We start from the raw sequence: 26,955 nt of genomic DNA, 5'->3' as shown, positions 1-26,955 counted from the left end.
GCGCGGGGCGCACCGAGGCGAGGAGGCGGGGAAGCCCGCCGCCGCCGCCGCCGCGCCCGCCCCTTCCCCCCGCCGCCCGCCCCCTCTCCCCCCGCCCGCCCGCCGCCTTCCTCCCTCTGCCTTCCTTCCCCACGGCCGGCTGCCTCCTCGCCCGCCTGCCCGCAGCCCCGGAGCTGAGGCCGCCGCGGCCGTGGCGGCCGAGCCCTCAGTCATGGCCTCGGGCGACACCCTCTACATCGCCACGGACGGCTCGGAGATGCCGGCCGAGATCGTGGAGCTGCACGAGATCGAGGTGGAGACCATCCCGGTGGAGACCATCGAGACCACGGTGGTGGGCGAGGAGGAGGAGGAGGACGACGACGACGAGGACGGCGGCGGCGGCGACCACGGCGGCGGGGGCGGCCACGGGCACGCGGGCGGCCACCACCACCACCACCACCACCATCACCACCCGCCCATGATCGCGCTGCAGCCGCTCGTCACCGACGACCCGACCCAGGTGCACCACCACCAGGAGGTGATCCTGGTGCAGACGCGCGAGGAGGTGGTGGGCGGCGACGACTCGGACGGGCTGCGCGCCGAGGACGGCTTCGAGGACCAGATCCTCATCCCGGTGCCCGCGCCTGCCGGCGGCGACGACGACTACATTGAGCAGACGCTGGTCACCGTGGCGGCGGCGGGCAAGAGCGGCGGCGGCGGCTCGTCGTCGTCGGGCGGCGGCCGCGTCAAGAAGGGCGGCGGCAAGAAGAGCGGCAAGAAGGGCTACCTCGGCGGCGGGGCCGGGGCGGCGGGCGGCGCGGACGCGGGCAACAAGAAGTGGGAGCAGAAGCAGGTGCAGATCAAGACCCTGGAGGGCGAGTTCTCGGTCACCATGTGGTCCTCAGGTGAGCGCCGGCGCGCGCCGGCCCCCGGGATGTTTTTGTTTTGAAGGGAAGCCATGTTTTATGTGTGTGATGGGCGCCGCCATCTTCTTCGCGGGGCAAGTATGGCGGCCCCAAAAGATGGCGGGCCGCGGCGGGGGCGGCGGGCGGCGGCGCGGCGAAGATGGCGGCGGAGGCGCGGCGCCGCCCGCTAGGCCGCAATGGCGTAGTTTGCTCGGGCGGGGCGGGGCGGGGCGGGGCGTGCTCGGCCAACAGCCGGCCCAGGGCCCGTTGTTCGCGGCCCCCGGCCGGCCGGCCGCGAGGCCGTCTCCCCGCGAGGCCCGGGGGTGCGGGAGGGCGTTGGCGGGGCTGCGCGGCCTGGACCTCGCGCCCGGGCTGGGCCGCCGCCTTTCCCCGGCCTTCCTCTGGGGGGCGTCGCTGTCCCGGCTCCGCCCCCGCCCCTACCCGGAGCCTCAACTGATCCCGGGAGGCGCCTTCCGAGGGGGGCGGGGGCGCCCGCCCGGCCCTCCTCTCGCCCGCCCCGCGTGCAGGCCGGATCCTGCCCGCGGCCGCGCTCGCCTTGCCCGCCTCGGCGGGGCGGGACTTGGGCGGCACGTCGAGCTCGCGTGTGTGCGGGCTCGGCGTCGGCGGGGCCTGTCACCGCGCTGCGGCGAGGGCCTTGCCTCTGCTCCCCCCGCGGCGCCTAGCGAGAGGGGCCGCGGGTTTTTGCAGATTGTTCTCAGTCCTGGGCGTTTGGGGGAGTTTTCTTTCTCTTCTTAAGTATTTGGCTCTTTGCAGGAAGGCTGGTTAGTTACACAGCTAGGAACGTTTGCCACTAAATTGATCAAATCGAGTAAAGCTGCCAGATGCTTTTTACTTGACAGAAAACTCCTTATTTTTCCCGTGAAAAGAAGGATTGTGGAAAGGGTCTTTCTACTGTTTTAGTACTGCTTTGAAGGAGGGCCAGAAAAAATATCTGGGGCAGAAAAGCCTTATCTGCATATGTAAATTTTCTTGTTTTTACTTCGTAACTGGTGTTTTCAAGTCCTTATCCTATTATTTTATCCACAGGCTATCTTGTTAAATTGTTGGAATAGTAAATAGAGTGAGAATAATCCTACCATAACTAGTTAACCTAGTACCTGTGATAATTAGATTTAAGTGGTAGAATCCTTTACGCCATAGTTACTCCAGCGCTGTCTTAATAAATTCTCACAGTTGGAGCCTCAAAATGCGGTGAACGTTGAGTATTGAAGCGTTGTTAACATTCTCAGGAACGAATGAAATAGGCGAAAAGTCTGGACTGAGAAGCTGGTCTGGTTGTATCGTATCTATCTATCTACCCCAGGCGGAGGTAACTAAAGCTGGATGGATCTGTGACTCAGGACTGAGCGAAGGAGCGGAGGTTCTGTCAAAATGTAATAGCAAGTGCTAACAGCGCTGCTGTTCTGGATTTCGGAGGGCCTGGTAGAACTGTCAGTACTTTGAGTTTAGCGGGGGCTATAGGTTTCAATGAAACATATATTTGAGTACTTAAAAGGTTATCAAAAGATCCTTTCTGTATGCATTCTGGTAGCGCAGAATGATTGCACAGTGATCATGTTGGAACTAAAAGCCATGTTTTCCCATTATTAATCGGAATGGAATAAGAGAGGGGGTGTTGGTTATTGATGAGTTTGCTGAATTCGGGTATCGTTTGAAATTTTTTAATTTTTTAATTTTTTATTTTTTTTGCGGTACGCGGGTCTCTTACTGTTGTGGCCTCTCCCGTTGCGGAGCACAGGCTCCGGACGCGCAGGCTCAGCGGCCATGGCTCACGGGCCCAGCCGCTCCGCGGCATGTGGGATCTTCCCGGACCGGGGCACGAACCCGTGTCCCCTGCATCGGCAGGCGGACTCTCAACCACTGCGCCACCAGGGAAGCCCAGGGTATTTTATATATTCTGCATTTGATCTTATCAAATTGTTAATCCACTTCTCCATACTCAGAAAACTTGGTGATGTAGGCTTTACTTGAAGTACATATCAGGTTAGCTTAAAAGTCATTATTTTCTCTGTGCAGGTGGTTGCTGCAGGGTTGTACAGTTTAGGGGTATTGTAATGTCCATTTCTTTAAATTGTTATCTTGGCGTGTATGGTTGGTATCTTTTGAATGGAACAGCAGAAAGGGAATCTAGTAGTTCTGTAGTAGAGTAGTTACAGATCTGAAAGAGTGCCTAGAGATCCGCTGTTTTTCTTTTCTTTTTATTGACATAATTCCCACGTGCACAGTTCGGTGGTTTTTAGTGTATTCACCAGTTTGTGCAATCATCACCACTATCTAATTCCAGAACATTTTTATCATCCCAGAAAGAAACCCCATAACTGTTATTCCCCACCCCCACCCCCAGCCCTTGGCAACCACTATCTCACTTTTTCCCTGGATTTGCCTATTCTGGACATTTCGTTTGCATGGAATCATATAATATGTTGCCTTTTGTGTCTGGCTTAGTCTGTTTTCAAGATTTCATCCAAGTTGTAGAATGTGCTTCATTCCTTTTTACGGCTGAGTAATACGCCATTGTAGAGAGAAAACAGCAGGAGCTGCTTATTTTTGCAGATGAGAAAAGTAAGGTCTAGTTAAGGCTGAATATGTTTTAATATTTAATCACGGTTTAACTGTGTTTTGAATAGTTTTAATCCTTTGCTTTAAGGCTCGTGTTTGTTTTTGCTTTTTTTCCCTGGCATGTAATTAATGAACATTTCATTGTTGCCAGATTTAGGGCATAGTATTATGTATTTTTTTTTCCCCTAGATGTTCATCACTATAGTTTGGGAGCGACATCCTCTTTTGTAGAACTTACTAAAAACTAAACCAGTTAACTAAATCACTGGGTCGAGTAGGAAAGCTAACAATAAGAGCTGAGTATTTAAAACATTTAGTTTTGAGAGAACCCTAAGAAGCCTTTCAAATCTTGAGGTTTCAGGTAGTTAGAATTCGTGATCTTCACTCTAGGTTGTTGGTATTTTAACTGTCTTCGGTTAGACCAAATATAGAAGTGCTTTGTGCTAGATCGAGTAAAACATCTCAGAGCAGAAAGCCATTGACATCAGAATCAGCAAATTGAAAGAAAGTCAAAAAGTATTAAATTTTTTCTCACTTTCATATATTCAGAAGGTTCAGGTTTGCCAAAAATTACTAATCCTGACCATTCCATTCACTATTTTTTCCTTTTTTACCATGCTCTTTAACACTAAGGAGAGATGCCATAAATGTAAATTCCCATGGAGCCAAGCCCAAGAAACCCTCCAAAGTAATCATGTCAACCCCATGACCTACATAGGGCAGCCTAAGTCATAGAGCCCAATGCCTAACCTGGTAGCTCTGGAAGCCTGGCTTACTGATAAGCCTCGGTGCTGTCAGATTGCATCTCCCGGTTATTAACCCTCCCTCCCCATCACCCCCAGTCAACAGCTGTCTCCCCCAGTAGGAAAAGAAAAATCCGTGTCGGAAGAGGCCCCAGCTCCTGACCTACCTACAACTAGCATTTTAGGCTTTTGGAAGAGAATGAATAATAATTTTTTAAAGTATGCCAGACTCCTGGGTTGATATTTACAAAAAGCTTTTCTATTTGTTTTGATGCCTGCTTTAGTAAGATCAGTTTTATTTATTTATTTATTTATCTAAAAAATTATTTTGGCTGCGTTGGGTCTTCGTTGCTGCGCGCAGGCTTTCTCTAGTTGCAGTGAGCGCGGGCTTCTCATTGTGGTGGCTTCTCATTGCGGAGCACGGGCTCTAGGCGCTCGGGCTTCAGTAGTTGTGGCACGCGGGCTCAGTAGTTGTGGCGCACGGGCCTAGTTGCTCCACGGCATGTGGGATCTTCCCTGACCTGGGATTGAACCTATGTCCCCTGCATTGGCAGGCAGATTCTAAACCACTGCGCCACCGGGGAAGTCCGATCAGTTTGTTTTGAGGCTGGGAAATTCAGGGCCCACAACAGGTTATTAGCAAAAACAATTATCAAGAACGAACATTTCCTAAGATCTACATTCTTTTGTCATCTCATGACCTTCTCTTTCTAGGTGACCAATTTATAAACTGCTCTCACTACTTCCCATGGGAAGAGTGAATAAAAGTGAAAACTTTTTATAATTTTTAAATCTGAACATTTACCAGTGAGTTGTGTCCTATCGTATTATTGGATAAACACGCAAACATTGTATTTTCAAAATTTGGCATCAGAAACACTACCTGGATGTTGAAGAAAACATTCATGTCATTACTGTTAGCAGACTATTAGGAAGATGTGGGCAGGTCTTGGAAGTTAGTCGACTCTGTTGTGTAAGGTTGTGCCTTCCTATTTATGGTGGACTTCACAGGTCAGGAGAGGAGCCATTTTCTAGTCCTAGGTGTCTTGTGTTAGTTGGTCCCATTCTGTTTAACTTTATGATTAATTATCAGTAACAGCAAGCCCAGTGGTTTCTGGGAATCTTATAGTAGCAACATCAAATTTCCCTTTAGAGGGCACTGACCAGAGGTCTGACCTTGGCATATCTTAACTTCTGACCTTGGGATCTTTGTAAAATGACTTGTTTGAGTAGGAGGACCCCAAAAGGCATTTTTCATTTCCTTTACAGCAAAGAAATTCTACTCCTTTATGAATTCTTATGTGACAAAAGGAAGCAGTAAACTCAATTTCTTAAAGAAAACTACCCAATTTTAACATGATCTGGTGAGATAATAGGAACTCTCTTGAGTAAAATTCATAGTAACTATTCAGTTACTTTAGTCTTACAGTGTGGTTTCAGATATGAATAAACATTAATGTAAATGGTTGTGATGGGCTCTTTTCTTTCTTGTGTAAGTTATTCCCCTCAAATATAAGAGCTGAGGGGCAGGGAAAGAGGCACTGTTGTGCTGGAGGCTGTTCTGTGGTGTCTGGACCCTGTCTCCTCTCCTAGGAGAGCCATAAACTTCAGGTAGAATTTCTAGCGTCTCACAGTATCACACTCTTAAAAACACTCCAAAGTGTCTTTCTCCTTTTACAGTTCTCAACTCTGCTCCCTTCTTTCCCCTTTTTGTCTTCTAGATTTTAAGCACCCCAAAAAAATAGAAGCTGCTGCCATGACTCCAAATTGAGAGTTGGTTTTTAATTTTTTATTTTGTTGATAACTCACTTGTAATTTGCAGTAATACATATGGTTATTGTACTAACTACTGTTTTATAGATTCTTGACAAGGATTGAATACAAACTGCTGGATTTTACTTCTGGGGATCTGACTGGATCACACACACACTGTTCCTTTCTGAATTAGATTCTAAGGCTTAAATTATGTGAATTCACTCCCTTGCATAAAAATCCCTCAAGCACAACAGTGAGGATATACTTGATACCACTGAACTGTAAATTTAAAAATGGTTATCAGAATGGTAAATTTTATGTTTTATATCTGCACACACACACACATCATCATCATCATCATCATCATCCCAGAGACATATCATTGCATTCAGTAAAATCCAGGCTTCTCATAAGCCACCAGCCACACGTGATGTGGCCCTGCTTCCTCCCTGACTTCCTTCCTTGTCCCTATGCTCCCATTATGCTCCAGCCTTCCCGGCCTTCTTTGGGTTTCTTGAACTTGTTTCTTTGGACTTATTCTTACCTCTGCTTCCAATGCTCTGACCTCAGATGTTCACCTTCTTAGTGCCATCTGTTTTTCAAGTCTCAGCTCTAAGAGGCCTACGCTTTCATCCTTTCAAATTAGCACCCCCCTCGCCATCGTTCTCTCTCAACCCTGTTTTTCTTTGTAGCACCGTCTGAAATTGTCTTGCTTTTATCTTCTAACTTGCTGCTTGTCTGTCTACTTCCTCTAGAGTATAAGTCCTGGGCTGTAACCCTGCAGCCTTACGATGGTACAAGGCACATAGAAGATTCTCAGTAAATAACTTAGTGAATGAGTGCATGGAATTGTGCTATAAGGCAGAATCCTAGTCTAGAGTCCAAAATACCACTCTTACCTGTTACTACTTTCAGAAAAGGAGTAGTGAGTGTGGGGGAGAGGGTGGAGAAGCATTCCTTTTTTAGAAAAAGCATGGACTTTAGTCAGTGCTAGATCCAAATCCTGGATCTACCGCTTTGCCTCTGTAGATACACTACTTGGCATTTCTCCCCTGCCCCGGCCGCGCCATGCAGCATGTGGGATCTTAGTTCCCCGCCCAGAGGTCGAACCCTCACCCCCTGCACTGGAAGCGTGGAGTCTTAACCACTGGACCACCAGGGAAGTCCCACTACTTGGCATTTCTGAGGCTTGATTTCTTCAACCAAAAACTTGAGGTTAATACCATAAAAGTTTTGTTTGAATTGAGGAATGTGACAGTTGCTGGCATGAAACAGGTACTCAGTAAATGATAGTATCCTTTCCTAAGGTCTCTGTTAGTGGGGAAAAGTGGAAACAGCCTATGTCTGATTTTTGTCTGTTGCTTAACAATGAATCTCAAGTATTAGCTCCCCCCCATTTTGGTGAAGGTTTGGCTTCATGGCGGTGGTGAGTATATAATGTCATTTTGGTCAAAAGTTACCTAGAATGGTCAGACCAAAGTTAATGGCCTAAGATGGAAGGTGTGGAGAAACAAAATCTAGCCAACCCACAAATAAATAAATAGGGAAGTAGGTAAAAAAATATGTAAATTGGTGAAAATCAGGATCACAGAAAAAAAGGAAGCATTAGGGTCAACCCTAATGAGCTTCCTGGCAATCAAGATAAACAAGGAAATTATACTACTGTTAGCTGATTCTAAGATAGAAAAGCTTCTAAGGGAATCAAACTTTTCTTAGGACTGAATTCTAAAATAAACTGTTTTCTATATACGGGGCCCACTGAGTGATAGCAGTGCACAGATTCCAGCTAGTATAGTGTCAGATTTCATGCAGTGTCTTGGAGCAGCCGAAAGACTTAAATGTAACCTAATTGAAGGTGATTCTTTACTTGGCTTACTATAGTTTTTAAAAGTTCAACATTCTTTAAAAACCATAAGCGTAGGACCTACTCTTCCCCTTAGGCCCAGGAGGGAGGGCAAAGTGGAATAAAGGTTTTTTGTTTGTTTATTTTTTGGAATAAAGGTGTTTTTGCACACCTCTTTTCCAGACACCATGGTTCCCATTTAATGTGTTACCTTGTTTCAGCCTTATATATGATAGGTGGTCTACCCTTTAATAAGTAAGGAGACCAAAGAAGGGTCAGTGATAGCAATGAGAGGCCTCTTGAAGGAAAGAGATCTTGATCTGGGCTTTGGAAAGCCCAGGTGGGGGATGAGAGGTGGGCAGGAAGGGAAGGAGCGTTGTGTTTATTCACATACCTTTTATCAGACACTGAATAACATTGCAAGCAAACCAGTTTGGTGGGAGCATGGAGGGCATGTGAAGCTCCACTTATGAACCTGTTTTCTAGGCCTGTGGAGTGCTCCCAGCCTTTACATTTAGTTTAGTTCCTTAGTCATTTCTTTTTGACTGTAAATGTTTTGAGTCTCTTTGCTTTGCCTCTCAAATGACTGAGAGCTTTGGTAACTTAGAAACTGAATAGCTAAGAGACAGGGACTTATTTATGTACCTTTTTAACCTTTTGAATAGTTCCATGTACAGAAAAAAGAATGTTTTTAAAATGTAAATGAATAGATTGTCCTGCTGAAACAACTCAAAGTGTGCCACCCCATTGCTGGATGGTATTGGCTAGAGTTTGTTTTTCCAACACCTTCCATCTTAGGCCTGGTTGTTGTAGGTCATTTGCCTCTAGCCATAGTATTAGTGAGCACGGGAATCATCTAATCCACGCTTTTGACTAGAAGTTTTCTCAATATTACGTTTTTCCTACCACCCTACTTCTTTGAATCAATGACTTGTTTTCTCAGTTTTTTCCAAACAGGAATTCTGATATTTGGTTTTCATTTGCACTGCCCAGTTGTGTTGTATAATCACAATTATAAGTTTAAGTCACACTGATTATAGAAACTGATTTTTTTGTTTGTTTTGGAGTATAGTTGATTTACTGTGTTACGTTAGTTTCAAGACTATAGAAACTGATTTTGGTGACACTTCTAATGTGGATTAACCCTGTCCCCTCGAAACAATGAGATAATTAACTAAGTCCTACCCTCAAGGAAAACTCCAGAGAATAATATACAAAACAGATTTTAAAGCAAATTTAGATACTTTGCTTCATGAACATGCTTTACTTTGATGTGTATTTGTTTGTTTGTTTTTAATTTATTTTATTTTATTTATTTTTGGCTGCGTGGGTCTTCATTGCTGTGCACGGGCTTTCTCTAGTTAAGGCTATTGGGGGCTACTCTTGGTTGCAGTGTGTGGGCTTCTCATTGCGGTGGCTTCTCTTGTTGCAGAGCACGGGCTCTAGGCGCTTGGCCTTCAGTAGTTGTGGCGCTTGGGCTTAGTTGCTCCACAGCATGTGGGATCTTCCCAGACCAGGGCTTGAACCCGTGTCCCCTGCATTGGCAGGCGGATTCTTAACCACTGTGCCACCAGGGAAGTCCCTTGATGTGTATTTGATAATTACTCTGTTGCCAGTCACTAGAACTCAGTAACACATATAAGAAACTTGATAATCAGAGCTGATCAGTGAACACCTTCATCCTCTTCTATACAGTGAATCTATTTCAGTAGTCATTCTGAAATGAAAGGAATATAATAATGGCCACTGCAGGCAGTGAAAATCTGTATTTGAATACATATTATAATAGTAAAACATTTTAAAATAAAATTGTACAAAAAGAAAAAATGAATTAATACTTCTCACTTAGGTGTTTTGAACAAAGAGGGAAGCTTATGTACATATGGTCTGTAAATGCCGTTATTTGTCTTTCAGTGCATCATAAATTTCTCTTCTATTTGGCAAAAACTTCTGAAGATTTTCTTTGCAAAAATCAGATAAAATGGACAAATTATAGCAAACAGTGACATAATTTGATCTGTTGCTTTAATATGTGTCCAGTTCTTGGTGAAAATGAGGCAGACATCTTTGATTTCTTCTGGCAATAGATCCTAGCATCTTTTGTCATTTCTCTAGCAGTCTTCTTTGAAATGTGATTTTTTTCCCCCTATATAAATAGTTTATTTTCTTAAATTTTGCTGTTGAATAGTTAACAACCATCTGTTTTACAGTTTCTGTGCACTGGTCTTCAAGGAGTTCTCCAAATTAACTTCCATGAAATACAGTGTTTGTTAAGGAATAAGTAAGAAATATGTGATGATAATTTGAAGTTTTAAGTATATATTATGAAAGCGTACAGTAACCACAGCAATTATTTAGAACTTAGGCCAACAAAAGTTTTTTAAATTTTTTTTTTAAGGAAAGAATATTGTATCACTGACATTGCTTTCAAAGTGCAGGTATATAGTGATAATCAAAAGCAGACTGATTTTTAATCAGTTTAGTTGCGGTTTTTAAAATGATGTACAGATCATGCACTTATTGTGTGTACTTCAGGACAGATTGCTTTCACTGTGTGCCACTTTCACTTGGTGTGTCACTGATTAAGATTCTCATTAGACAAAGGTAGTTTTCTCTCTATCTGAACACATCTCTTTAGTCTCCTTTGCAAAGTCCTCCTCATTCTCTCAGTATTGGAATTACACAGCTTTTGGTTCTGAGCCTTTTCTCTTCCTATATTTTTTTTATAGATAAGATATATTTCTGCAGCTTTAAATGCAGTTTGTATGCCAGTGATTCCCATTATATTTCTCTCCAACCTAGATTTCTTTTTATCCCCAGTACGTAGCTATTTCTTACCTCCTTGAGGTCTGTCCACTAGGTGTCGCACAGTTAGCCAGTGGAGCCAAACCAAAGTGGGATTCCATATCCTCTACTGCAGGTTGTCTCTTCCCCCATTTTCCATCTTAGCTAATGACACCACTGTCCTCCAGGAAACACAAACAAGAAACTGAGATGGCATACTTGACATCCCTCTTCCACCCCCCCCCCCCCCGTCTGATTCATCACCCAGCCATGTTCATTCCTTTTCCACAATAAAACTTGAATCTAACCTGTTTTGTTTTTTTAAATAAATTTATTTATTTATTTTTGGCTGCATTGGGTCTTCATTGCTGCACGTGGGCTTTCTCTAGTTACAGCGAGTGGGGGCTACTCTTCAGTGCGGTGCGTGGGCTTCTCATTGCGGTGCTTCTCTTGTTGCAGAGCACGGGCTCTAGGCGCACTGGCTTCTGTAGTTGTGCCACGTGGGCTTATTTGCTCTGTGGCATGTGGGATCTTCCTGGACCAGGGCTTGAACCCTTGTCCCCTGCATTGGCAGGCTGATTCTTAACCACTGTGCTACCAGGGAAGTCCCATGTATTCTGATTCTTAATCATTTGATTGTTTTCTGGGTATTTTATATTCTTGAATGTTGGAACTAAGAACTGATCCTCAAGAAGTATTTCCTCATTCGACTTCAGTTTGTGTCACCCCAGAATTCATACGTTGAAGCCCTAATCCCTGATGCAGTGGCATTTGGAGGGTGGAGCCTTTGGAAAGTTATTAGGTTATAAAGCCCTCATGGATGGGGTTAGTGCTTTTATAATAAGAGACAGAAGCTATGTAATGTGATGAGAAATGGTGTGTATGTAAGGATACAACAAGAAGACATCTGATGTGTGGGAACCAGGAAGAAGGGATTCAATGGGCTGGCACCTTGATCTCCAGAACTGTAAGGAATACATTTCTGTTTAAGCCACCCAGTCTAGAGTATTTTTGCTGTAGCAGCCTGAAACAACTGAGACCACTTCCCTCGCCAGAATGTAAGTCCCATGAGGGCAGAGACCTGGTTTTGTTTCTGCTGCCTAGATCAGTGCCAGGCTCACAGGAGGCCCTCAGTTATTACGTGTTGAACTAATACAAGGAATGGTTGAGCCTGTGATTCCTTTATGCCAAGAGTTCAGCTTTGTTTCTGCCCCAGCACACTTGAGACATAATCCTTATCAGTGGCTTGCTCAGAGCAGCCATCATTCTTATATTTATTAGAAAGATACCAACAAGAATGTGTCTTCACTGTGAGAAGAAAAATAGTTTCAGTGAAGAAAAATAGCCTCCCTAACCACCAGTTTATTTCGATACCACTAGAAAGTTGATGTGGTAGTAGTTGTGCCTAGGCTGGAGCGATCAGAGGGTAAAGGAATTATCACAGCCCTGAGAAAAGAAATGAAAGAATCTGGTTACAGTGCGGAATCCCAGCTTTGTAACTTGTGATCAGTAGCCACATTTCCTCTTCTTTTTTATTAATGCATCCAGCGAGATTTTCTTAGGCTTCTTCATATGTAAACGGGTAACCTGGGTTATATTATCAGATTCTTTCTAGTTCCAAACAAGAGGCGGCTGAGCCTAACAGTAAAGCGCTCAGGTCTTAGAGTTCACCCGTCAGTTACTAACTGGTTAACCCTGAGCAAGTTACTTAACCTCTCTGTGTCTCAGCTTTCTCTTCTGTGAAATGAACTTGCTAATTTGCCCACCTCATAGGGTAATATGTGCAGTGATTAAAATAGTGCCTTCCCAGAAACATTCAATAACATGTCAGCTGCTATTATATTCTGTGGTTCCTTGTAATGACCTATAATGTTCCCTGAAGTGAAGAGCGGTGGGAAAGGAGAAGCATTTAAAGTTTAAAACTGTTGTATTCTGTGCTTTTCATTGTGAAGCAATTTGATGGAGAAGCAGAAATTTTCAGTTAGCATCGAGAGTTTTGAAGCATTCTATTTTCTGCTTTAGTCACCAAAGTAGTAGAAGACTGGTTTTGGTCTCTGGGCGCTTCACTCTAGTTTGAGAGACAAGGCCAACAAAAGTTCAAAACAGCGTGATTTAGAGTTCATCAATGTTATTATTCAGAAATAATCCAGGAATTCAAAGGTAAGGATCTGAGGTTGGAGCGATGGAATCAGCCAGCCCTTAGAGAATTTGAGCTAGACTCCAGAGGGTAGGCTGGGTTTGGAGAGAGGTGATGAGAAAGAGCAAAGGCAGAAACTCCTTATTCTTATTGAATATTTCCTTCCAAGCACTTCTGAATTAACCTGTGTGAAAAACAGACTGGTTGGAATATAGAGGGCATGTGCAAAGGAGAAATAAAATACTAGATATGGTAAAATGAGACCAGACAGCATAGGACCCAGAATGGTCAATAGTATTTGGTGTCTAGAATATAGGAGACTCATTGTGGGGGTCAGTATTCCTTTTCTTTTTTTTTTTTTAACCTGTTGGATTTGTGATGGTAGTAGAGCTCTCCTACATTCTTTGAACACGTATTTTATTCATTTATTTATTTATTTTTCTTCATTTCTTTGGTTGCGTCGGGTCTCAGTTGTGGCACGCGGGGTCTTTGTTGAGGCATGTGGGATCTTCTGCCGCCGCGCGGGGGCTTCTCTCTAGTTGTGGCGTGTGGATTTTCCCTCTCTAGTTGTGGCACACGGGCTTTCTCATTGAGGCACACAAGGTCAGTAGTTGAGAGGTCTGTGGGCTTAGTTGCCCCGAGGCATGTGGGATCTTAGTTCCCCAACCAGGGATCGAACCCATGTCCCTTGCATTCGAAAGTGGATTCTTTACCACTGGATCACCAGGGAAGTCCCTGAACACATATTTATTGAGGACCAACCTACATGCCAACTCAGAGCAAGGCTCTAGGGATACGGGATACATGGGGATCAAAACGGACAAATATCCCTGTCTTCGTGGAGTTTACAGTCTAGTGGGAGTGGGTGACGGAAATCACACAGCTCTGAGTACACGTCGTAGTCAATAAAAATTGCACGGGTAAAGGCCATGAGGTTAGGGTGGATGGGCCATGGTACCTTGGAGGAACTTAAAAGGCCAATATAGCTGGAGCTAAGAGTGAGCGGAGAAGAGTGAAGAATGAGGAGGCTGGAGCGGTAGGCAAGAGGCTAGCTAAGAGGTGAAGGCTAGAAAATCAGATCTGAGTCAGCGTTGCAGAGTTGCTGGTTAACAGGAAGAGTGTGTGGTGGACAGAAAGCAGAACTCTGAGAAGTGGTAGGAGGAGAAGCAAGGAAGCCGAAAATAAGCCGCCAGTTAGAGAAGTGGGCGTAGAACCGGGAAAAGTGGACGCTGAGGACAGTGATGGCCAACGCTTCCCACTAGGCTAAGAAGGAGCAGTGAGGGAAAGGTTGTTGACTTTGGCATTGAGGATTTTGGTGACCTTCAAGCAGAAACAGGGTTTTAAGAGATTGAGGAGAAAGACTGGGTGGTTAAGAGGTAATGGCTATAAATCACCCATTTAAGAAGCTGCTAAGGAAAGCATTTTTTATGGTTTTAAAAATGTGTTTGCTTACATATACTTCTTTACTCAGCTGAGATGATCCATCTTATGATGTTTTTCAGATGAAAAAAAAGATATTGACCATGAGACGGTGGTTGAAGAACAGATCATTGGAGAGAACTCACCTCCCGATTATTCAGAGTATATGACAGGAAAGAAACTTCCTCCTGGAGGGATACCTGGCATTGATCTCTCAGATCCCAAACAACTAGCAGAATTTGCTAGGTAAGTTATAAGAACTTTTCCTTTCTTTTAGTTAAAGAAAGTACTTGAGTGTTGCCAGCTGTGTTTTTTGGTGCCTAAGTTACAATAGTGGTTTGTATTCTTGCTCTAGGGAAGCTTCTGAAAACAAAAGCAGTTGGTTTTTATTTTCAGTGGTAACTATGCTATGAATGTAACTGGCACCATTTTAGATTTGAATAAGATGAAGCAAATACCTACTCTTTAATTCTGTAATTGATGTTGCTTGTGAATAAATAAAATTGCACTTAATTTGTTTGGAAATGGATCTTTACACTGCCTCCTGGCCTCTTTGTATACATTTTAAATTTGCGTGTATTGTCCTGGTCTGAAGCTGCTGGAGGCCTGGGTCTGTACTGGATTTGTACAGCTGACCGCTGGAAAGGACTTCATCAGTTCCAATTTCAGCAGGTCATCAGTTAGGCTCCCGGTGTTTTGTTGATTTAAGCTGGCATGACAGGAAGAGATCAAATATTTAGGGCCAGGACCCTGTGCCTGACTATCCAAGGTGAGGAGCAGGAAGGAAGGTCTGAACCCAATGGTTGTTTATTTGTTTTGCCTGAAACCAGCCAGATTCCTATAGAAACCTTGGCCCCTTTTTACATTATTTTCTAGTATAGTTTGGCAGTTTTTATAAGGACGTGAAAAAACCCACACAGATGTAAAATTCTGAATAAAATGAAATGAACTAATAAAATCTAGAGTAGGAAGTATACTCCTTTTCCCTACTTGAGGTTGAATGGAACCTGGAACAGCCCAGGAAATTGAAGCAAAGACAGAATCAGTAAGAAAGAAATCTTTGTGCTCTCCTGTCCTGTCTAACAGAGTGGAGCACCTTTTCTTTCCGCCCCCCTCTCTTGAGAGCAGAGTAGGGAAGAGCTGGAGACCCTGGGGTGTACTGGTTCCTCCCAGCCTGCCAACAACAAGCTGGGCGGCCTCTGGCCATTTGGAGCCTCAGTTTCTCCACATGTCACGTGGGTGTAAGAATACCATTGTGCTTTGATAAAAGGGTCTGTACCCTTTTCTCCTTTCCAGTGAAACTGTAGTTATAGGGAATATAAACATTAATTTATTTCTGACTTATCATGGCTTTAAAAAACTTAAGGCCCTATCCTTTTGTTAATGACACCGTGTTCCAGCTTTTTTTGCTGTTTGTATTTTAAATACAGATATGTGAATTGAATATTAACTGCCCTGCTCCCCTCCCCACCAGAAGTACAAATAAAAATGGAATCTGTAGGGTACATAGTTAGCAGTGAGGTCAAGAGTTTTTGGACAGATTGAGCCAAATATCATACCTGTGTTTAATGTTGTCATGTGTTCCTAAAGTTAGTCACATCTTCCTTATGGTACTCGGATTTATTAGGGTATATGGGCTGCTATCCCAGCGATAGAGAGCTGGAACACGGGAATCAAGGAGGGCTTTGTGGAGGGGCCAGCATTTGATTTGGGCCTTGAAGAACATAGAGTTGTGACAGGTGGATGGGGCTTTCATGGTGGGGCCTCCATGCCAGAACAACATGAACACAGAATACACATTCGCTGTCCAGTATATATTCAGAAAACAGAAGTAGTCAAGTTTGGCTGTGAATTAGGGTGCTTACAGGGAAATGACTGGGTTTAGGTAAACATAAACCAGATCATTAGAGCCTGTGAATACTGGGCCAAGATACGGGCTCTTTAGTATGTAGTAGACAGCTGGTGAAGGTTTTTGAGCAGTAGAGAAGGGGTTGTATGATCAGAGATTTAATCTGAGAGAATTACTTTTCAGCTGTATCCAGGCTGGATGGGTGCAGGGACACCCAGGAAGCGGGAGAAACCAGTTGAACAAGAGCTCATGAAGGCCTGAGCCAGAATTGTGGTGGGTGGCGGTCAGACTATGTAAATGTGAGTAAATGTGACAGAGATGACAGGAGACAGTGGAAGACAGAGACAGTTTGGCTGTATGTCTAGAGGGAGGGGCAAATGCACATAAATTTTTTTAAAATGCACATTAAAAGCTTTGCTCCATAGGTGACAGGGAAATTGGGAGAGGGTGCTGGTGTGGGGTTCAGAGTATGCAGTGTTTGGTTTTAGATGCTGAAGAGACATCCGTGCTGGACTTGAGATGGATTCAGGAAGTAAGTTAGGGCTAGAGCCGTCTGATGGGGGCCAGCTAAGAGCATGAGAGTGTTCTGTAAATAAGCTCTTGGCGGGGGGCAGTAGGAGGTTTTGGAGAGAAAAGAGTAAAGTCTTGGGAAGGCCCTTGTATTCAGAACCAGTGACAGAGCCAAAGGATCATTCAGACTCAAGAAAATAAGTACAGCGGACTTCCCCTGGCAGTGTAGTGGTTAAGACTCCGTGCTTCCACCGCAGGGGGCACAGGTTCCACTACACCTCCCTGGTTAGGGAGCTAATAAGATCCCACATGCTGTGGGGTGCGGCCAAAAAAGAAAAGAGAAAAGAAAAAGGTAAGTACAGCATTCCAAGAGCCAGTAGAGTTTCCAGAAGGGCCAAGAGAGGGAAGAATAAATATTTCTCTAAATAATATATTGTGAAGTAATTCTGGTGGAGGAGCAGAGGGCTGAGGCAAGATTTTGCAGAGAGGTGGGGCCCATGGGTAGTGAGCAGTAGAAGTAATTAGGTGTTGGTGACCCTTAGCCTTGTTCCCCTTGCTGGAGAATTGGGGCAGCAATCTTAAAGCTTGTCCCCAGTTTTCTGAACAGAAACTCCAGGATGTTTCAGCTCTAAACTCAGGCACATGTCGCTAAAAGCTTCCAGGGAGAAAAGATAGGTCTACAAAAGGATGATAATTAAACCTGAATGAGAATTTTCTTCAACAGCAATAGATAATTAGAAGACAAAGGAGCAATGTTCTGAGATTTCTGAGGAAAATTATTGTAAACAGAATTCTTGATCCAGCAAAGCTATCAGTCCAACACAAGGGCAAAACAATGACAGTTTTAGACACCTAAGGATTCGTTTTATGTTGCATGCATCCTTTCTGAAGAGGTTACTTGAGGGTGTGCTCCAGTATAATGAGGATGAACATCAAAGGGAAGACTTCCTAAAGAATACAGTGAACAGAAAATCAAGAAGACTGCTGTGCAACAGGCTGGAAAACTTGTTCAGTTTAGAATAGGAAGTCAGTGGGTTGTAAGAATTTCTTCAAGAAAAGTCCATTTCATTCAGTAGTGGATAGAATGAGCAAGGAGCTAGAAGATCTTGGTAGTATGGGAAAGAGTCTTCTAAAGAAGAGAAGATAAAAAGTCCATGACAAGCGTGGCAGGGTTAAGAAAACCATGGCCTGAAAATGGGGCATAATCTTGACCATATTTAAAGAGAGAACACTCATTTGACTCGACTCTAGGAAAGTTCTCTCCTTGGTAACTGAAGCTCTACTGTATTGGACTTGCAGAGCATGAAATATGATCCTAGCACACAGTTAAATTCTTTAGTAAGCATTACTTATGTAATTACCTGAATATAGTGTGTGTTTATTATCTTTTATAATCAGCCTGTTAAAGATTCCATTTTGTATACAGAATAGAATGTAATCTTGCTCCCCTTGACAACATGTACAAAGTAAAGGTACAGGATTTGGGCAGTTGTGAGGTTGGGCTCATTCTCCTCCCCATTTTCCATAGTATCTCTTGAAAAGATGAGTAAAACCAAATAAATCTCTCTAATTGGGCAGTGGTGGTGAGAAATAGTTGAGCCTGGAATGCCCTATTCTGTTAGGGCTTCACATTTTGACAATGTAACAGCTGTGAATAGGACTTTCCAGAGACCCCAGAATGATGACTGGGTCTCAAAGCTGTTGACAAAGAATCACCAAGTTTCAAACTGTTGGGGGCCATATCTTATCTTCTTGGCTCATAAAAATGCACAGAAGGGCTTCCCTGGTGGCGCAGTGGTTGAGAGTCCGCCTGCCGATGCAGGGGACACGGGTTTGTGCCCCGGTCCGGGAGGATCCCACATGCCGCGGAGCGGCTGGGCCTGGGAGCCATGGCCGCTGAGCCTGCGCGTCTGGAGCCTGTGCTCCACAACGGGAGAGGCCACAACAGTGAGAGGGCCGCGCACCGCAAAAAAAAAAAAACAAAAATGCACAGAACTTGTTCTCCTGGCCTCCTCTTTTCATCCACCTCCACCCTGTGACTCAGTTCTCGGCTTAAGGTGGCATGTTAGTTGCTTTCCCCTCCCCTCCATGTACTGGCATGGTAGGATTCTAGACTGGACTCGGAACTGACCAAAGAATGTTCAGGTTCCTGCTGCACTGAGCCTAGACCGCTTAGTAAATCACTTAGTGTGTGTGAACAGGTATAAGAAATAATGACTTATTTGAAAGTCATGGTATCGCGGAGGTGGGACTATGGTGATTTTGTTCTTTCTTGAAATGTGTTTTTAGTAAATACTTCAAAAATTGGTCAGTGGGTGGGACCTAGAGAATTTTGTTCCCTGATTAAATTTTGTGCATTTTTCATTAACTAAACTTAGCCCTTTGGAAACCTTCTAAGCAGGAAGATCAGAATAACAAGTGGTTCGATCAGTCCCGAGTGGGTGGTGGTTTGTTGTTGTGGTTCACTACCCACCCTGAGGCTTTTTCACTGGTTTGATATAAAGATGAAGTGTGATGGTGGAGCTGAAATGCCATAAAACCCCTCAATATCACATGAACGTACACTAAGAGAGAACCCCTTGAACAAACTTTGGCTCGTTTGCCTTAGACAACACAAAGAAGGGAGGTGAACGGTGCTTGCAGATGGCAGCGCTGTTACACAGGGCCTTCTGTCCCGTCAGCACAGCTGGTTCCAGTCTGGAGTCAGCTAAGCTGCTTATTTTCATTCAGGAATCACTTCTTCAGAAATGTTTCATCTTGGCTTCTGGGACATTTACAGATTTAACTTAGTCAGAACTTCTGGTTTACATAACGCCCTGCTGAAAATTGTCCAGGAAATTCCTGCAGTTAGTGGTACTGGTGTCCAGCCTTCACAATGTATGCAGAATGGCAGAGTGTAAAATCAGCAGTCACGTCATAGGGCACGTAGTCTCTATTTTTAATTGAACGGGAAACTTCTGTTGCCTACCTGGCTCCTCCATATCATTTCTAATACATGGAGGGGCCTTTCCACGTTACCTGTGCAGTTCTTTCTCAGTCTCTCAGTCCTTTATTTGACAATGGTGGTTTGGAGCCACCAGTACCTTCTGGGTTGTTAAATACAACTGGCATTTTTTTAAGGAATGAACTCAGTTTTGCCTCGGCCCATTTAGCACAGGTTGGCGGTAATAAAAGCCGTCATTTCTCAAGAGCTTAACGTACATCATCTCTTAATTTCCACAGCTTTAAGTAGGTAGCATTAATACCTTTTTACAGAATAAGAAACTGAGGCTGAGAAGTTAAGTGATTTGCTCAAGGTCGTGCAGCTGGTTGAAGCCGGCACCCAGTCACACATCCCATTCCACCTCGCTCACGATGCTAATGCTCTTGTCATCGTCTCCGGGTCCAAGAGCTTTGTAAGCTTCTCAGTCAATGAGAAACTCGTATCTTGGTTACTTGTGACTGACTAGTTTAGGTGGGTCAAGAAGGTATTCTCAGTAGTAGTATATAATTTTAGTCTTTTTAAAAAATTACTCTCTTTTTTAGGATTTCAAATATATATATATATATATTTATTTTGTAGGTTTATGTACCAATTGTTGCCACAAAGATTTTAATTTTAGTCTTTACTCACAAAACAGAACACTTTCAATCTAGGCACGCTTGTTTGGAAAATGCCCTTTTTAGTGTTTGCATTCGAATATAATGTAAAAGGTACCTGCGTATACTGCCACTCTGAAGTGAACAAGACTGATTTGCTCAGGAGCTTAAGAGTGGCTGCAATTAAATACCTCCACTTCCTCCTTGAGTCCAAGGGTGTTTGCCCAGATGCGTTTTAAACTCTAGTTCTAAAATTAAGTATATTGCTAAATATTAGCACACATTTTAAAAATGACATTTTCAGAAGAAATGCCACTTAATAACATTCAAAAAATGAATCAAGAGTTGGGTGAATGGCACATAGGTCTGTTCTCTTTACTTTTGTGTATATTTGAAATTTTCCATGATAAAACAAAATTAAGTTCCTAGGAATGAATTTAAGAAAATTTGTGAGGTCTGGGGACACTCGTAGGTAACTGGGCCACACCTATCCTACGGTCATAGGCATTTGACTGCCACTGTCCCCACGTTCAAGCCCTAAGGTGGGTGGAAGAGGGGAAAGGTTGTCAGTACGACGTATTTGTCAACCCAGTGAATGTGTTTTTAAAGTCAGAGTTTTTTGTTTTTGAGATAATTTGCATACAGTAAAATTCACCTATTTTAGGTTAGTACCATTCTATGAATTTGGACAATCATGTAGTTATCTTCACAGCCAAGACAGCATTTGAGTGGAATCATCAAAGAGTAAACATCTTAATTGGGAAGATTAAAGCTTGGTTCTTAATATACAGTTCTTATTATTAACATTTGATTGGTGTAGAACCCTGTCGTATGAATCACTATTATTTTTCAGACTCTGTTATTATAACCTCCAGGTGGCGCAGTGGCACCAAATTTTTGTGTACCTGGTTTTGTGAACTCAGACCCAAACTCTATTTAAGGTAACATAGGCTAGTTCAGAGCCCTGTACACAGCAGGCACTTAGAAGATGTTTGCTAACTGATGTGGTAATCTTCCAAGTACAAGAAAGAACAAGTATCTACACGGTTGGACTGGGGAGGATACCAGACTGAAAACGTTCTCTTAGAATTCCAAGTAGGAAATTTGTACTGTCTTGAACAAACTCCTTTAGAGATAAGTTATAGGTACCAGATGAATTGTTTCACCTCTGCTCATCCAGGATGTGGAAAGTTTAAGGAGGTGATTTCATGAGTTCAGGTTTTAATAAAGTAAGGAGCCTCAGGGAATCCTTTTCTCAGATCAAGAGTGAAGAAGGATGATACTGTTAGGGCCTTTGCTCCCTTCAAGATGACAGCAGCAGTCTTTCATAGTAAAAGAGGGGTGGTAAGTGAGCCTGCTCTCAGGGAGCATCAGCTTAGTTGTGTATTAAATATGCATCCTCACACAGGAGTGTGAGATGGCAAAGCTAGGGACAAGAACATCGGTTTCAGAGATTTTAAATCTTTTTTTCTAGTTTTTCTAGGAACTCTTAATTTCTCACCCTCTACCACACACAGATCTTTAGTGAGTTTTGGAGAGAAAGTTTTGACAAAAGACCAAAGGTTGGTTCAGTGAAAATAGCAGGTAGGTAAGTTACCAAATAAGCAAGCTCTGGGTAGTAACTCCACAAGCAGGACTCTCCCTGACTGCCCAAGTGGTCGAAAGTATAATCTCCCTCCCATCACCACCAACACCAAAACTAATAGTATGATAAAAATTAAACAGTGTGAAAAGGTTTGGGGGTTTTCCCGCCAGTCCCTAGGGGCTCCTCCCCAGAGTAACCATTACTCACAGTTTGCTGTGTTTCCTTCTAGAGCTATTATCCGTATATGTATATAAATAATTCTCTGTTTAAAAGGACTTTTCTGTACCCTTTTTAAAAAAGAGGCTGTTATAAAGACCATCTCTGTCAGTATGAGATGGACAACCCCCCCTTTTTTAAGCAGTTGTATAGGATAATATAGTTTTAAGACCCCCCTCCCATATCTTCCTTTTTTAAAGCACCCTTATTATCACAGCAGCTGCTTTTGGATACCTCACTTTGCTTACCTCACTTTGCTCCCACTAGGAGTTTCATCTGTGGTTTTGGGGCTGTTGGTCTTTTTTATTTTTTAAAGAGTTTGGGGAAAAGAGCAGATACTTAAATCATGCAGCTCACAGTGCCATCCTAAGCTGCACCAGCTTATCAGCTACGAGACCATAGGCAGCCACTCAGTCCTGTTTGTGCTTGAGAATACTTACCTGTAGGTTGGAAGAGTGCTTCTTCACAGTCGCAGGTCCTCGGAGAATGTGAGTTTTCTCATCCCTTCCCCTTCACGGAAGCATGTTGTAATCTTAGTTTTTGTACCTATAGGGAAAGCATTTTAGGGACTATACGATTTATGCCAGATGAGTCTACCCATTCCTACAAACCTCTCTCTCTTTTTTTTCCCCCCCTTTGGTAAGAATGAAGCCAAGAAAAATTAAAGAAGATGATGCTCCAAGAACAATAGCTTGCCCTCATAAAGTAAGTAACGCTAGGGGGAAGGTGTGCATTACTGTGGATGAAGTTAGAGAGCCTGTAAGAAATCGCACTTTCTGTTTCCATCTTCATAGTTGAGATTCAGTGAGGAACTATAATCTGGTTTCTAAATTCAAGAGACTGTATCTTGTGATGTAAGTATTGTTGTTCCATAAAGCCACTTAAATTTAAGTACCATTAAATGGGGTTACTGTAGGGTGCCAGTGTTTTTATTATCACTGTACTGAATATACTCTGTTAGGATTTTATTCTTTTTGGATTGTTAAACAAGTCAGTCTTAAGGCATTGGGTTGTGCCTCACCCATGGACCTTTATGGGACTGTGGGCTCCTTATGGAAATTTGGAAATCTTTTTGGATGTGGCTGAAGTGACCCTAATAAGACTTCATCATTTCCTTCGCAATTTTAATTTACCCTGTTAATTGTGTGTTGCTAGGGAGTACTTAATTGTTTTCAAATGTGGCTGTTTATTAGTCTTTAATGACAGCCTAAAAAGTACTTTGAGATATTGATTGGGTCTGTTTTAAACATAATTGGAGGTGAAAATAAAGTATCAAGTAGGTGGTACAGAAAAACAGGAGGGGAGAGATTTTGAATGGAGTAAAAAATTTAAAAAGACAACAACAATTGGAGAAGGATAAATTTACTTTCGTGGTCTCATCTCTGATGGCTGTGCACCCATAAGTTCTTTTTGTCTCTTTTTTTAATGTTCTTGCTGTGGAAATTTTGATATGTAAAAGCATTTCTGTTGAGGCCAAATACTAATAAGCTTTTGAAAACAGTTATGCCTTAAGTGCTCGTCTTCTCTCTAGCTTCTCTCTGTACTTCTTTCCCAGAAAGATTTTTTTTTTTCCCCAATTCCATTTTCTGGATGGAAACTCAGCCTAGGGGTCAAGGTGAAAAATCTGTGGTGCCCCGCCCCCTCCCCCCCCGCCCCCCTTGCCTGTGAAGCTGTGCAGTGTTGACTCGTGCTGTCCTTCTGTCCTGCTGTCTGATCATTTCCCCATTCACTCCATTATTGGGCAACAACTGCAGAAGAAATGGTGCAGGACATCTTCTCCCGAGCATCGCCTACCCATCTACCTCCCCCCCCCCCGCTCTGGTATCAGTTTACCTGCTTCTTTTCCTAGTGTCTCACAAAATAAATTTCTTCTGTAGTTGCCATTCCTTGGAGACCCTCTTGCTTCTTTCTCTGTCAAGAAGGGGAAAGAGGCAAAGAGAGAAGAGGGAACAGTAGGCGATGGAGAATGACAGCCCATTCTTGCAGCACAGAATACGGGGCCCACCAAAGGTAGTGGTGGACTGCCGTCATCTTAACTCCGTTTCTCTCAGTGCTTCTGTTACTTCATCTGGGGGCATAGCCGGGTGAGGCGGCCGTGGTGTAGCCGGCAGCCAGGGTGTCTGGGTTCTACTCCCAGCCTGGCTCCTACTACTAGCGTGACCTTGGGCAAGTCTACTTAAAGACATCTCTAAGCCTCAGTTTCCTCACTGTAAAACAGAAGTTTGCATTTCATGTTAAGGCCTTTTTCAGCTGTTTTTTGGGGTTTTTTTGTCGTAAATAATATTTCTACTGTAATATGAAGTAAAATGTATGTGGGGAGGTTGGGAGGGTCGTTGTATTGTGTCAGTGAAGGCTGTCAGGCGGTAGAATCGTTTGTAACAGTTTGCAGTGTGAACCACTAAGCTTCTCTCTCTGTTCAAAGGGCTGCACAAAGATGTTCAGGGATAACTCTGCCATGAGAAAACATCTGCACACCCACGGCCCCAGAGTCCACGTCTGTGCAGAGTGTGGCAAAGCTTTTGTTGAGAGCTCAAAACTAAAACGACACCAACTGGTTCATACTGGAGAGAAGCCCTTTCAGGTAGAGCCAGCCCTCCTCCCCTCCGCTGTCCCCGCAGGTGTAGGCAGGGCCAGGGCGGCAGCCTGCTGGAGAGACGCCGCCCAGAGAGGCCACAGTGGGGTCCTGGTGACTCACTCGGGGGGCTGCCCCAGCTCTCGCCTCCGCTGCGTGTGATCTGTGTGGTACCAGAGACGGGATGTATCGAGGTGTTTCTGGAGTGTACTTGGCGTCAGGAGAAACACGGGATTGCTCGAGAGCAAGCCTAAAACAGAAGTTCTCATGTGTTCACTGCGGGATTAAAGCAATTTACTTGCTGTAGTTAACTTATTTTTTAGAGTATATTGAACTGCTAATTGACAGGGAACTTCTAAAATTTTTGCTGTAAGAGGGTAACTTTGAAAATAGTGTTTATTGCCTTGTTTTTAGAAGCCCATGGACAAGTGAGCGAATTAGCAGTGCAGCTGGTAAATCTCACATGGTTCTTTTTTTTTTTTTTTTTTTGGTTCTTTTTGATACTTGACACCAGGAACCTTCCTAACCGTTTGCCTCTTATTATTTGAAATATTTACACAAATGTTAGGACCCTAACATAAGATTTAGGAAGATTCTTGCTGTTTTGCTGAACGTTTCTTTTACGTTGTAGTTAAAAATTCATGAGGGCTACGCTTGGGTCCTAGGAGTTGTCTGGGCAGAGTTACAGCTCCCTGCCCCCTAATTTAGACTGTATCTCAAAAGCTTCCCCCCAGGGCAGGGCAGGGCAAGGAGGGGCAGGGAGGAGCGAGTGAGGTAGAAGAGGTAGGCTGCTCTCTCCCCCCAGCAGTGAGCTGCCCCCTCCCGGGCCTAGTCGGAGTCTGAGCGGGTTGTCTCTGGTCTCTCCTCGACAGTGCACGTTCGAAGGCTGCGGGAAACGCTTTTCACTGGACTTCAATTTGCGCACACATGTGCGAATCCATACCGGAGACAGGCCCTATGTGTGCCCCTTCGACGGTTGTAATAAGAAGTTTGCTCAGTCGACTAACCTGAAATCTCACATCTTAACACATGCTAAGGCCAAAAACAACCAGTGAGAAGAAGAGAGAGAAGACCCTTCTCAGCCTCGGGAAGCATCTTCCAGGAGTGTGATTGGGAATAAATATGCCTCTCCTTTGTATATTGTTTCTAGAAAAGAATTTTAAAAATGAATCCTACATACCCAAGGGACATGTTTTGATAAAGTAGTAAAAATTTAAAAAAAAAACTTTAATAAGATGACATTGCTAAGATGCTCTATCTTGCTCTGTAATCTCGTTTCAAAAACACGGTGTTTTTGTAAAGTGTGGTCCCAACAGGAGGACAATTCATGAACTTCGCATCAAAAGACAATTCTTTATACAACAGTGCTAAAAATGGGACTTCTTTTCACACTCTTATAAATATGGAGCTCACCTGTTGCTTACAATTTTTTAATTTTGTATTTTCCAAGTGTGCATATTGTACACTTTTTGGGGATATGCTTAGTAATGCTATGTGTGATTTTTCTGGAGGTTGATAACTTTGCTTGCAGTAGATTTTCTTTAAAAGAATGGGCAGTTACATGCATACTTCAAAAGTATTTTCCTGTAAAAAAAAAAGTTATATAGGTTTTGTTTGCTATCTTAATTTTGGTTGTATTCTTTGATGTTAACACATTTTGTATAATTGTATCGTATAGCTGTATTGAATCATGTAGTATCAAAATATTAGATGTGATTTAATAGTGTTAATCAATTTAAACCCATTTTAGTCACTTTTTTTTTTCCGAAAAATACTGCCAGATGCTGATGTTCAGTGTAATTTCTTTGCCTGTTCAGTTACAGAAAGTGGTGCTCAGTCGTAGAATGTATTGTACCTTTTAACACCTGATGTGTACATGCCGTGTAACAGAAAGGGCAACAATAAAATAGCAATCCTACAGAAAGAATATGGCAGAAAAAGATCTGTAAGCACAGTCTTATTTCCTTTTGTTGTCCAGAATAATTATAATTCTTGAGCCTCCCAGAAATTGGAAGTTAAATAAAGCAACTCAAGTTTCCTTTATTTTGCACTCAATTCCAGTGACTTGTGATTAAAGCGATGCATGGCTATTTTAATACTTCCCATGTGTACTGAATTCTGAGAGAGTAGGTAACAGGCATCCCGAGTTAAGGAACTACCTCAGAGTACCCCACGCCAGGCCCGTTGGTAATAGGATTTTGATTTTCGCTCCCCCAGCAAACGTGTGACCGAAGCAGTTTGTGCTACCCTGGCCTGTGTGTGTTCTCAAGGTAAGGTGTTACCTGGCAGGGGACGCGGATGCGAGCAGAGGGGAGACCAGGCATTTCCATTGCTCAGGCCGCCTTCAGGGCAACTCCCGCAGGTCCTGGCTTGTCTAACAGGAAACGCTTATGGTTATTGGCGATTTGGTTTGAGAGCCTTGGTTCCTCCATCTAGTGGAATCTTGCAGCGCTAGCACATTGTAGCAGTTGAGCGCCAGTAGCTTACTTTTGTGCTTCT

General features: G+C 43.6%; 1 protein-coding gene across 1 annotated transcript; it reads left to right on the top strand.

Moving 5' to 3' along the window:
- Nucleotides 1–75: 75 nt before the first annotated feature.
- On the top strand, nucleotides 76–26,499 carry YY1 (YY1 transcription factor). The gene is made up of 5 exons (XM_067725814.1): nucleotides 76–884; nucleotides 14,229–14,391; nucleotides 22,529–22,589; nucleotides 24,307–24,465; nucleotides 25,329–26,499. Exons 1-5 carry the CDS (start codon nucleotides 212–214, stop codon nucleotides 25,509–25,511), a joined length of 1,239 nt encoding a protein of 412 aa, XP_067581915.1. The 5' UTR covers nucleotides 76–211; the 3' UTR covers nucleotides 25,512–26,499.
- The last annotated feature ends 456 nt before the right edge of the window (nucleotides 26,500–26,955 follow it).

This window comes from Pseudorca crassidens, chromosome 1, assembly GCF_039906515.1.
Source record: "Pseudorca crassidens isolate mPseCra1 chromosome 1, mPseCra1.hap1, whole genome shotgun sequence".
In the NCBI taxonomy this organism is placed as follows: Eukaryota; Metazoa; Chordata; class Mammalia; order Artiodactyla; family Delphinidae; genus Pseudorca; species Pseudorca crassidens.
This window is presented reverse-complemented; position numbering and strand designations above follow the sequence as displayed.

Coding starts and splice junctions, on each gene's coding strand:
- YY1 (XM_067725814.1), top strand. CDS start 212: ATGGCCTCGGGCGACACCCTCTACATCGCCACGGACGGCTCGGAGATG. Junction 14,392..22,528: donor CAACTAGCAGAATTTGCTAG/GTAAGTTATAAG, acceptor CCCTTTGGTAAG/AATGAAGCCAAGAAAAATTA. Junction 24,466..25,328: donor CTGGAGAGAAGCCCTTTCAG/GTAGAGCCAGCC, acceptor TCTCCTCGACAG/TGCACGTTCGAAGGCTGCGG.